The sequence below is a fragment of the Schistocerca piceifrons genome, chromosome X, assembly GCF_021461385.2.
Source record: "Schistocerca piceifrons isolate TAMUIC-IGC-003096 chromosome X, iqSchPice1.1, whole genome shotgun sequence".
NCBI classification, from domain to species: Eukaryota; Metazoa; Arthropoda; class Insecta; order Orthoptera; family Acrididae; genus Schistocerca; species Schistocerca piceifrons.
In genome coordinates, this window is record NC_060149.1 from 206,200,540 (window position 1) to 206,212,098 (window position 11,559).

An 11,559-nucleotide genomic window follows, 5' to 3' on the forward strand; every position below is an offset into this window, starting at 1 on the left:
GGAAATCTTGGAAAGTCTCGTGTGGCCAATCTACTACAGCCGAACTACGACAATTAAGCTTCATAGAGGCTGTCCCAAGTAAACTGACCCGAAAAATATGGAATGATCCTCGTCAATTAACATCACGTAAGATTTCTGTGGCATATTTCCGAGAGGCTTGGAAAGCTGTATGCCACACCTTAGTAGACCCTTTAATCGCTCTCAACTTGTTATGGGTCGTAGTAACCTACCATTCCAATTCCTAGAGCCTCAAAATATTGCGTCGAAGTTATAATCGTAAGTCGGTGCACAGTATTTCGACGTCAAATTAATCTCCTGCAGCAGCGTCTTTAGCTAGACGGTCTGCGTGTTCATTTCCTGGAATGGCTGTGTGGCTCGGAAGAAGACACCAAGATTGGGTTTAACGTCCCGTCGACCTCGAGGTCACTGGAGACCTAGCACGAGCTCTGATTGCGTAAAGCATGGAGAAGGAAATCGACCGTGCCCATTCAAATGAACCATCCCGGATTTTGCCTCCAGCTATTTCGGGAATCCCGGAAAACCTGAATATGGAAGGGCGGACGTGGGTTTGAACCGTCGTCCTCCCGACTGCGAGAGTCCAGTGTGCTAACCACTGCGCCACTTCGCTCGGTTATGTTGCTCGGTGTCCAGAAGCAGCTAACTGTCTTTCCAGAGGTGTAGAGGTCAATCGGTAGGTCCTGGATGTTTGTGACCTGAAGATTTTTTGGACAGAACAGGGATAACGTAACACCGATCCTGAGATTATGCAAAGGCTCTTCGAAGTACTGATTGTTTGTTTCTGACGCATAATAGCTGAAGAAATGAAAATGTGACGAACCAAAAGTCGTGATTCGACTCCATTTAAGCCACAGACAGAAAACACGTGGAAGTCCGTCTCGACGCCTTAACCTCAGCATTAAAACGTTTGCAGGGATACCTCTTTGGTGCTTTGACACGATATCTTAACTCCCACTATCACAGATAAACGGCACTGAAATTTCGTCGGATTTTGTTTCAGGCTTTGCTTCAATCGAGCCATATTTTCTGGAGTTCGAGTTCTCTTCTGATAATTACGCTTCTCATTCGTTTCAGAGGTCGTTTCGCGTCATTCTGCCACAGTTTCGCTCTGCAAAATTTGGAGGTTTTACAAAAACAATTGCAGTCAAAATGTTGTGGAAACAGATACGCACATGTTTTCCAATAATTGTGCTTTCCGTAACATACTACAATGAACGCGCGCCATTTTGTCGTTATTCGCCTGTTCCTCTCTCACGCGTAATGACACACTGGAAAGAGCATGCGGGATATGCACACGCATAACCATGTAGAGGCAATCTGTATCACTGTTTCTGTGATGGGCAGTTATGCTCATTAACGATATTCACCGGGCCACTTATTTTTTCCATTGTCTGAGAAAGGGCCCTTCGTGTAACTTCAATGGAGCATGTAAATCAACGTCAACAGGTAGAAGAGAGGTTCGCTATTTAAGGAACCATTACAGTTACTAACATTTACAAAACCATAGGAAGGGGTAAGTGAGAATGTTCGGACCAAGAGACTTCTGTTCTCCAAAACACTGGTCCTAGCTGCTTAAAGCACGGAAATACTATGCGAGAATATGGAAGCTCACTCTGGGGGCAGGTATTCTCGAACTCTTTAGACCTGAAAGCACCTTATTGAATGATTTTTATGGAACTTTGGATCACAGTTGGTATATTTTAATTAACGGTTTCAGGCGGTAAGGAATTACTAAAAACATTTTAGGAAATCTCAGGACAGCAGGCACTATTTATATAATGCACGTAACATAAAGAAGTTTCAAAACTTTAATTTTAAGACAAAAATTATTGCTTCTATTATGATGGAATGTAATAATTAATTTAATATACTTATTATTTTACTCATGGCTGTAATTTTCAGCAACTATAGTGTTTCAGGATAAATTGCAGTCATCAGTTGTAAATAAATTTTATTATCTTCACGAATTTCGAGAAATTAATTTGTCACCTTCTGAAGCTTAGGTTAGCAGACAGCCAGTATCTTTTTCATATAAGGACAATGCCATGGTACGTTCAGAAAATTACATATTGTATGTTATTTTAAACACTGTTTGCCAATTTACAGTGTTAAAAATAATCTCATGCTATGTACACTTGTGAACATACCGTGGCATTGTCCTATGAACAAGATATTGACTGACTACCAAACTAAGCTTCTGCAGATAGACTAATTTGTCGAAACCAGTAAAGACAAAATTTATTTGACAAATTTATCCTGATAAACCTTACTATACGCAAGAATAAGCTCAGTATAAAAATTACGTAAAAGAAATATAATTCTCGGTGGGATTTTTCGCAGAGAATTATACTGGAAACTTTACATGGGGGGAGGGAGGGAGGGAGGGAGGGAGGGAGGGAGGAGAGACTGATCTTGACAGCACAGTATCAGGGAATGGAATGCAAGTGAAACAGCCCACCTGCCTATGCTATGCCACCTGATTATCTGTTCCTAAGACACCATTAACAAAAATATCGTCAAATCAGCTCGAATGCTCTGATTTTTATATGAACAACCTAAGTTCCTGACTCAACGTGCGTCTATATTATCTACGAAGGGAAAGGAACTTCGTGGACGACAGATTCTAACCCATGCGATACTTTTTCTTGTTTACCTTGGTAGGTGGTAGCGAAACTTTTCCGCTTAGCTGACTTTTCTTGGTGTTCGATTATAATCAGGTGAATATTTGACAACCGTAGGATTTTCTGTTTTCTTGCCAGCGCTGAATGTGACTGTTGCCAAGCAGTGTCGTGATTCGGTTCACATGTTTACTGTTTTGCCCCACATCGAGTTGGCTCTGCTTGTTTCAAGGTCTGAGGAAGGCAATCGCGTACCATCTTCAACAGGGCTACATTAAAATTCTGTCTTCCTCACACACACGAATGACTTTCTTTTGACTTACACTACATTATTCACCAGAACTGTACGCAGATGCAGAGGCACGTATCTTCCAAATGCGCTGAAAACTCAGGGCTACAAATACTTTAAGTACAAAAAGTTTTAAAAACTTGCTGAAAAATATACGTAAATAAGGCCAAGCCAACTTATTAGTTGTTACATCTGATTAACAGTTCTTAGATAGCATCAATTATGTATTTTCAAAGAAAAAACAAAAATACTACCGAACTGTCTACATCTACACAGCGTATCACTGGTAATTCCATATCTCTTGATGAACTTGTTACTTCATTCCAGGATGTTGTTTGAGTGTACCTATTGCCTGTACGCTTGTCTGTGCATGTTAAGAGGTGTCTACCTTACTGACGCGTGTAGAAATTCGGGAAAGAAAGATGAACTGAACTTAAATATGCCGGACGGTGAAACTATGATTTTTTACTATCTTCCACTATACCTTACAAAAATCTCAATCGCAGTCTCGTTCTGGCAAACTCTTCACAAATTGTGAAACTTCTGGAAACATTCATTTCCACTGCACCTCCCTCCCTCTGTTTTTGTGGTTACACAGAGGTATCTGGCGTACTGAGAAAGTATTGATTACCACTGACGATGTAATTACACAATACGAGTATCTCCCATTTGCCGGTTTAGGATTCGGTGCCAGTCATTGGTAACAGTGCAATCTCTCTCTCTTCCAGTACTGTGGAAGCATTTTCTCAGGACATGATCTCTAAAAAACACTGCTTTTTCATGAACGGTAAAAACAGACAATGGTCTATTGAGCTATCCACTGGTACAATGGTAAGTTCTTAAGCTTTAACACTGAGAAGACCATTTGTTTTAACACAGTCTGGTCACAGCGTTATATTTCCAGACCAAGTGTAAAAGCCACATCCCTAGCTATCATGGAACAGTGTTCTGAAAATAGGTACTGAGAATTAAGTTCTGTACTATGGAGTGTTGATTTGACTGATTTATTTTAATACGTGTAATTTAATCTTATTTCTCATTACACTTTTAACATAGGCGCATTTAATGGAGGATACTTGTTAGAGTGCATAATATTTACAGTACGTGTGCGCGCGCCATGAGCAAGACACGTTAAATATAAATTCGATTTAGCGCTTCGAGTTTTTGTTTTAGTTACTGGCTATGCTGTCGTATATCGTTCTCTCTCCTGTAAAAGCAGACAAAGATGAAATGGAGATATCTGACTGCCTTAAGTGCTTTTTTACTGGTGTTTCACTGACAATCACTTCCCCATCTCGGAAATCTTTACCTGTTTCGAAAAATATTTTCAGAGCACAGTACATGAAAAAAAGGCACAGTAAAACAGTCGTACATGCAGAAGTCACGCAAAATCTGTCTTAACTATTGAGTATATACTTAACTTCAATTTTTTGCTTTCGGAAGTATGTGGAACAAGTCAATAAGTATAACATAAAAAACATTGGAATATAATACTCAGTGCCCTGATTGGACTGTCATAATAGGTGATTACATTACACCGGAACTGCTGCTATTAACAGAATTAATACACTGTCAGAATGAAACATAGTTACGCACTTTTAATAAATTTATCACACACAAAATACGTTATCTTGACTTGACTAAGTGCTGTCAAAACTGAAATCTAACAGACACTTAAGCTGGTCTCTCAGTCCCAGTAACGACATTCGTCTCTAGAGCAGTCTTTCAAACTGTTTAAACTGTCCTTTACCTGAAACGAAGTTTTTAATGGTTGCAGGGAATTTATTGACTGTGTTCCTGAATAATGAACCCCTTTTTGGACCAAGGTAATAGTTCTTTACATAGGTTTGTTCTTATTCTTAGTATTGATACTATGCATTGAGCTACTAGTTGGAAATAAGAGGTATATTACTTGCAACAAATTTCGTTAAGGAATAAATGTACTGAGAAGCAATTGTTAGAATACGAAGTTCCTTGAACAGGTTTTCTCGTAGCACGTACAATTTAGAAGCGGCAGCTGTTTCAGTACTACAACTCTAGTAGAGCACTTTTTTACATACCGAGTGCAGTAAACTTAATATCCAAGACAACGTATTCCAACAAAGAAATGGGTAGTAAACCTCATTTGAATTAAGATTATTTCAACGAAAATCTAGTGATTACGAAAATCAAACATTTATGTCAAATGACGTAGAGACCGTACTGATTCCCTGTCTACAAACTGACCTTTCCGTGATAAATGCTGCCACTATTGCAGATATGAATCTCTTCAATTAGCACTACTAACAGGAAAAACCACAATAATATTTGAGAGAGACCAGACAAAGAAGCGTACGTCACGTCTTGGAGCCAGTGGATCATTCGTATTTTGAGAAAACTGCGCTTATACTGCTGACGGAGACCGAATGACCGCATCAGTATTTTCGTTTACAGTCGGCTCTAATCTGAAGCGGCGCCCAAGTCAACCTTTTTTCTGGCAACATCCGACTCAAAGACGATACTGCCACTGAACTAATGAACGCACTGCCACGAAGTTTGTCGGAACCTGTGTGTTTTATTTATAATAAACGGAAGGTGGAATGGTGCACTATTTGTGCCGTAGACAAACACTGCAGAGGATTGTGGAGAAGAGGAACACAAAGACGAAAATATGTGTTTATAAAACAGTACAGTGTTCCCCAGGAGCTCTGAAGTGAAATGGTCTTCGAAGATGTGAGATAAATTTTGAATCTTTGGATTAGTGAGCTTAGTGCAAGTATATTCACGTATGGTTACGGAGGCCTTTAATTCAACTAGTTAATTTGTGGCTTTTTAAAATGCGTCTGCTGAGAGTAACAGGATTAGAAGAGAGTTTAACAAACGCCTACGAACTCAAGAATAAAGCAATATCAAGTCGATGTTTGCTACATTTTTAAACAAGTTCGGCTATGCGTTAGAAATATTTGTTCGTAACAAACTTGCTGACTGCGAATGTATGTTCATCCAGATAGTCAAATATTTGGTTCTTTAAACAACATACTACATCTGTATACCACATGAGCCTATTTAAACCAAAATATCGAAATGTTTATGCCTTTTACATGATGCTGGCAATTACTGAAATATATATTAGAAGTGGTTTAAATCTTCGACAAAAGGCAGCTTCCTCTTTCTAAAGCACACAAACAGGCTTTCAATTACAATTTATAAATGCGTGAAGATGAGTTTAAAAGTCGACGTTTCTAGCTGCAATGCGGGCAGAGAAATCTACAGCCCATATACAAAAACTTTTTCATAGAGCTCACAGAAACCTTTACTACCTTTCCCTGCAGCCGAACTTCACCGATTCACCACGATTACCGGACTAGCTGTTTTTCCCGAGTTCATCTACGGAAACATCCGCGATTTCCTGAATTATTATTTAAAACAAGTCGCCAACCTGACACTAACTCTGCCCCTACTCTCATCGGAAGACAGACCTTGACTGTGCCGCACATCGATTCTGTAGTCCTGACGTCCCTCAGATAGCGCAGCTCGCCATATTTAGGTTCAAATGGCTCTGAGCACTACGGGACTCAACTGCTAAGGTCATTAGCCCCCTAGAACTTATAACTAGTTAAACCTAACTAACCTAAGGACATCACAAACATCCATGCCCGAGGCAGGATTCGAACCTGCGACCTTAGCGGTCTTGCGGTTCCAGACTGCAGCGCCTTTAACCGCACGGCCACTTCGGCCGGCGCCACATTTACGTATATAGTGTTTCACAGCCTCCGATTAAAATCTCTTTATGTGAAATTGGGGCCGCGGAAGGTGGGAATGCGTATCGTGGTAAACACTTCGTTCCACGTGACCTTTTACAACTTCGTTAGTTCCTGTGTAAAGGTGTCAACAGCACCGCAAATACATTGCCACTTCCAAAGAACGGAAGACGTGTGTTAGCGATTCGACTTTAATGTCTGCATCTTTTCTAGACGCATTTGAAGTAAAACACCATAGCCTTGGATGATATGTACTATACAACTGCATAGTAATTTGAAATGTAGACCATTACTTTTAACTTACTGAAAGGAAACTAAGTTAATTATACTGAACAGGCACAAGTCAGCGGGAATTTAGGAACCGCAGTAAATAATCTCCCACTGTTCGAAGGTATCATCTGCAATCAATACTAAATGTTTGGGATAAAACTTTTCAACACGGAGCAGAGGCACGGACAAGGAATCAACATTCCTCAGAACAGTTCAGCATGTACCGCTACACTGCCTCTTGACTAAGCCCAAGTGTTGCTCAATAGGGATCGTGTCACGTGAACTGGAAGGCGGTAATAAGTTTGCAGGTGGTAACATTTCTGAAACTGCTTGCAGATCTTTGTATCTTGAAGTGTCAAAATTACTGTGTGTTAACAGAGGGCACAATTTTTGTCGCGCAGCTACCGTAGCACTCCCTTCCCTGCCTCCCTGGCATTTAAAAAAAATACTTTTAAGACACTTCTGACCAGAACGGCAACGATCAACTCTCCCAGTATCGATAATTTGACGATTTGATTGGTCAAAAATATATGAAGAGAACACACTGATTAATCTTAATTAACTCAGACATGCAGTCTTAATACACGGTATTAAAAACCTTTACCACTTTGCAACACTAATCAAAACATTTAAAAGATTCACTGCTCCTAGCCTAAGGAAAGCCGGCAGCTGGTGGGAACAAATTTGCTGTATTATAATGGCTTCGTGATGATGGCTTACTAATGTGGGAATAGCAACTGCTTCAGTGCAACATCTTTAGGCAATAACACTACGCCATATTCTAAGTGGCTTCACTATTTTTGAAATAGTTATTGTGATACGACCCTTTCCGTTTTCTGTATTGCCGTACAGTCTCTTGTGTTGCCCTCTGAGCAAAATTTCACGGCTCCATGAACGGATAAATAAATTTACCTTTAAGTGTTAATTTATATGCTGGAAAGTGCGTTAAATATGGAAAAGTGCGTTTAAATACGGCGCGAATGTACACATTAAGCTCACTACAGGACAGTATTACTAATACCTTTGGCATTCGCTGAGTTCGCCAACTCTCAACTAGATTACCACCTTTCAAGCGAACCCAGGTCTCGATGAGTGCTATAGAGGGGGGTCCAATAACACACACTAGCCAGTAAATACACTTCACAAATTTATAAGTAAGATTTGTTTTGCAACAGCGAACCGAATCGATAATACAAACAGTAATATATATATACACACACACACACACACACACACACACCTCAGTAATTACTTTGTTTACAATTTCATACGCTTCCAGAGGCTACAGATCACAAATGAAGATCCGCTACGCTCTCATTTGGTCAAAGTTTCGAAATCGTATATTGCTGTAAGAGCTAACCTGTAATTACGCTAAACCCGGTAGATGTTCCCGATAGCACCTCGTATTTTCTACAACGAGAAACGCCTGCTCTTGGTGGGACGCCACCGATAAAAATACGGTACCGATTACCCAGTCAGCTGCCCAGTAATGCAGCGACCACCATCTAATTGGGCACAGTAACTGGCGTCGGGGACAAGAAAGCCTTACCTGGCTATTCGGGCGGTCCGTCGGGTGACGCTGCGGTTCGGTTGCCATGACAACCCAGTGGCAGCCAAGGCCGGGGCGGTCCGCCGGCCGCACAAGTCCCGCAGCCTGCTCGGTGACGTCACGACCTCCATGCCACTGTTTACACCTGCACTGCCACATTCACAGTGTGTGGTTCTACATGGGGCAGCATCCCCTCGAAACGGAAAGGTACGGGTTGCAGACTGTGGGTGTGGAGTGCCCGTGTGGACAGGCAGCAAGTCTCCTCAGCTTTTCATTCCACCATTCTCAATTCGCGATCAGAGGATTTCTAAACGGAAACGCAGTATGGAAGCCGCGTAAAAGCCATTGTTGACGTTCCCCGACCGTGGCGCGGCGCGTACTGAGCTGCGCGCCGGCGGCTGCCCAAGGCAGACCGGCGATTTTTAGACCAACCTCCGCGCATGACGTCATGGCGAGGAGTGGGGAGAGGAGCGAAGGAGGGGGGCCCGCCGCTTCCACGGCCCAGCCGTACTCACCCTGCTGTCACTCGTAAGGCGCGCCGAGCACAGCTGCTGCCACGTCGTAGGCGTGGAAAAGAATCGTAACCCATTTACTGACTTGCTTTTCCCCACCGCGACTGTCTGCCGCTAGTGAGCAACGTCCGAAAAATCGGCGCCGACATTGTGAGCATCGCTTAATAACGTTCGAGTCAGAGGACATAATTTCGATTTCTGGCCCGGCCTTATATTTACGTATATATATATATGAAGACAGTAACTGTTCTCGAAAGAACAGATTACTGTTGTTGACCGTGCAGCTTTTCCCTGGAATAAATGATGACTAACTGAAACCCTCAGCTGCCGACAGGTGTTGATGATATACCTCGATGTGGACAGATGAAAATGTGTGCCCCGACCGGAACTCGAACCCGGGATCTCCTGCTTATACGGCAGACGCTCTATCCAGCTGAGCCACCGAGGACACAGATGAATAGCGCGATTGCAGGGACTTACCCCTTGCACGCTTCCCGTGAGACTGCCATTCTCAACTGTCCACAATTCTACAAATGTAATGTACCTTATAGACATTTGCACGGTCAACAACAGTAATCTGTTCTTTCGAGAACAGTTACTGTCTTCATATATATATATATATATATATATATATATATATATATATATATGCTACCCAGCCATTGACCTTCGTCTGTGCGAATGCGCACAGGTTGCCCAGACTCTTACGGGAATCGCCAAAACGTGCGCGAGTAACGAGTGAATGGGCAAATGTCTATAAGGTACATCACATTTGTAGAATTGTGGACAGTTGGGAATGTGAGTCTCACGGGAAGCGTGCAAGGGATAAGTCCCTGCTGTCGCGCTGTTCATCTGTGTCCTCGGTGGCTCAGATGGATAGAGCGTCTGCCATGTAAGCAGGAGATCCCGAGTTCGATTCCCGGTTGGGGCACACATTTTCATCTGTCCACATCGAGGTATATCATCAACACCTGTCGGCAGCTGAGGGTTTCAGTTAGTCATCATTTATATATTTACGTTGCTGCACCAACCGTCGTTAAGAATTAGGTACAGAGTGGTACTTGATGATTGTTTAGTCTGCACACGGAAGTACTGGACTGTTGAAACATTCTCACTAGCAAACTGAAGCGAACTCTTGCACGATAAAATTTCGAAGCAGTAATCGGGAGGGTTTAGTCCTACCCACCCCAGTTGGGTCATCTCGATATAAATCACCACTCATAACAAAAACAACAGTTATTTCGTGTGGCTCACTGGCCTCGCACGACTATACATCTATTAACTGGACGTCACTTCAGCGACTTGTGCGTCCCATAGTAATCGTACAGGGGAACGGAGTTCAAAGTTTAAAGTGGACTGTGAACCGTGTGTGTCATTCCTGATCAAGCTTCACATCGTTGAGACGTGAAACCTAGGTTAAAGGCAGAATGAAATATTTCTCGATCCCACCGGCATTCGGTCCCCCAACCTTTCGGTCTCCGTGCAGGGGCAGGCCCGACAAGACTAATAAAGTGAACAACCTTCTAACCTTTTGAGGGTGGGATGGTGACGGCCCGTGGCAGCCAGTGGATAAGAAATAAAAATACGGTTAGCCTCTACCACTGTAGTTTAAATTTCTAACTACAACTAGTTTCCATCTTTAGGCGCCTCACCTGCCAGACGAAAGATAGTAACTATTCGACATTAACGTAAAATCCACTTAATAACAGGTGCAATAAAAAATCAGTCGTGTGGATAATTTAAAGCTTCTGATGAGGTCGTCTTCCGAAACTAGTTCTGAAGTGAACAAATTAAATTACAGTGGCAGAGTTCGTCATATTTTTATTTGCTTAACATTTGAAATGGCGTGGAAATGTCGAAAAATAGTTCATTTCGTAAAAGAAAATAGTTCTGTCTAGTTTTAGTAGAAGGAAGAAAGATTAGGGTTTAACGTCCCGTGGTCATTGGGGACGGAACACAAGGTCAGGTTGGGGAAGAACATAGACCGAGCCATTTCAAAGGAGCCATTCCAGTTTATAACGGAAAACCTCGATCTGCATGGCTGGCCGTGGATTTGAAATTTGCCCCTCGCAAAAACAAAACCACTGGGCCACGTCTCTCGATAAATTTTAGTAGAATCTTGCAAAAATGCTACATATTTATTAAAGTTTACCTCCTGAAAATATATATATAAGTGTGTGTGTTGTAAAAAACCACGCGCACTGAATTTTAGTGTCTAGTGAAGATAAAAGGATACATTTTCACGTGCCGAAACCATGACAGGTGCACCGTTTCCCCATTAGGGGTCCATTAAGTGATGTTCCGAACTGTCACATGAAGAATACTCTTTAGAGATGAAACTTCCTGGCGGATTAAAACTGTGTGCCGGACCGAGGCTCGAACTCGGGACCTATCTTTGGCGGGCAAGTGCTCTACCATCTTTTTTTTTTTTTTTTTTTTTTTTAATTTATTTATATGAAGGAAGGTAGGAGAAACAGAAACCTTTATTATTCACAAAATAAACATAGTACGTCCTGTCACATGATAACTGTTCTGGAAGGATCCTTGCTGCCGTCCTACCATG

At 42.0% G+C, this 11,559-nt stretch overlaps 1 protein-coding gene and 1 non-coding gene across 3 annotated transcripts in view; both read right to left on the bottom strand.

The window, feature by feature from the left end:
* The window catches only part of LOC124721150, a 524,040-nt gene extending 515,177 nt beyond the window's left edge, over positions 1-8,863 (bottom strand). For both annotated transcript variants that reach the window (XM_047245970.1, XM_047245968.1), the window contains exon 1: positions 8,485-8,863. In XM_047245970.1, the coding sequence (XP_047101926.1) occupies positions 8,485-8,615 (131 nt within the window). In that variant the 5' untranslated portion in view covers positions 8,616-8,863. The remainder of the gene's footprint in view (positions 1-8,484) is intronic.
* Positions 8,864-9,370: 507 nt separating this feature from the next.
* On the bottom strand, positions 9,371-9,444 carry Trnai-uau. Its single transcript has one exon. It is a non-coding gene; the product is annotated as a tRNA-Ile (tRNA).
* Between the last annotated feature and the right edge of the window lie 2,115 nt (positions 9,445-11,559).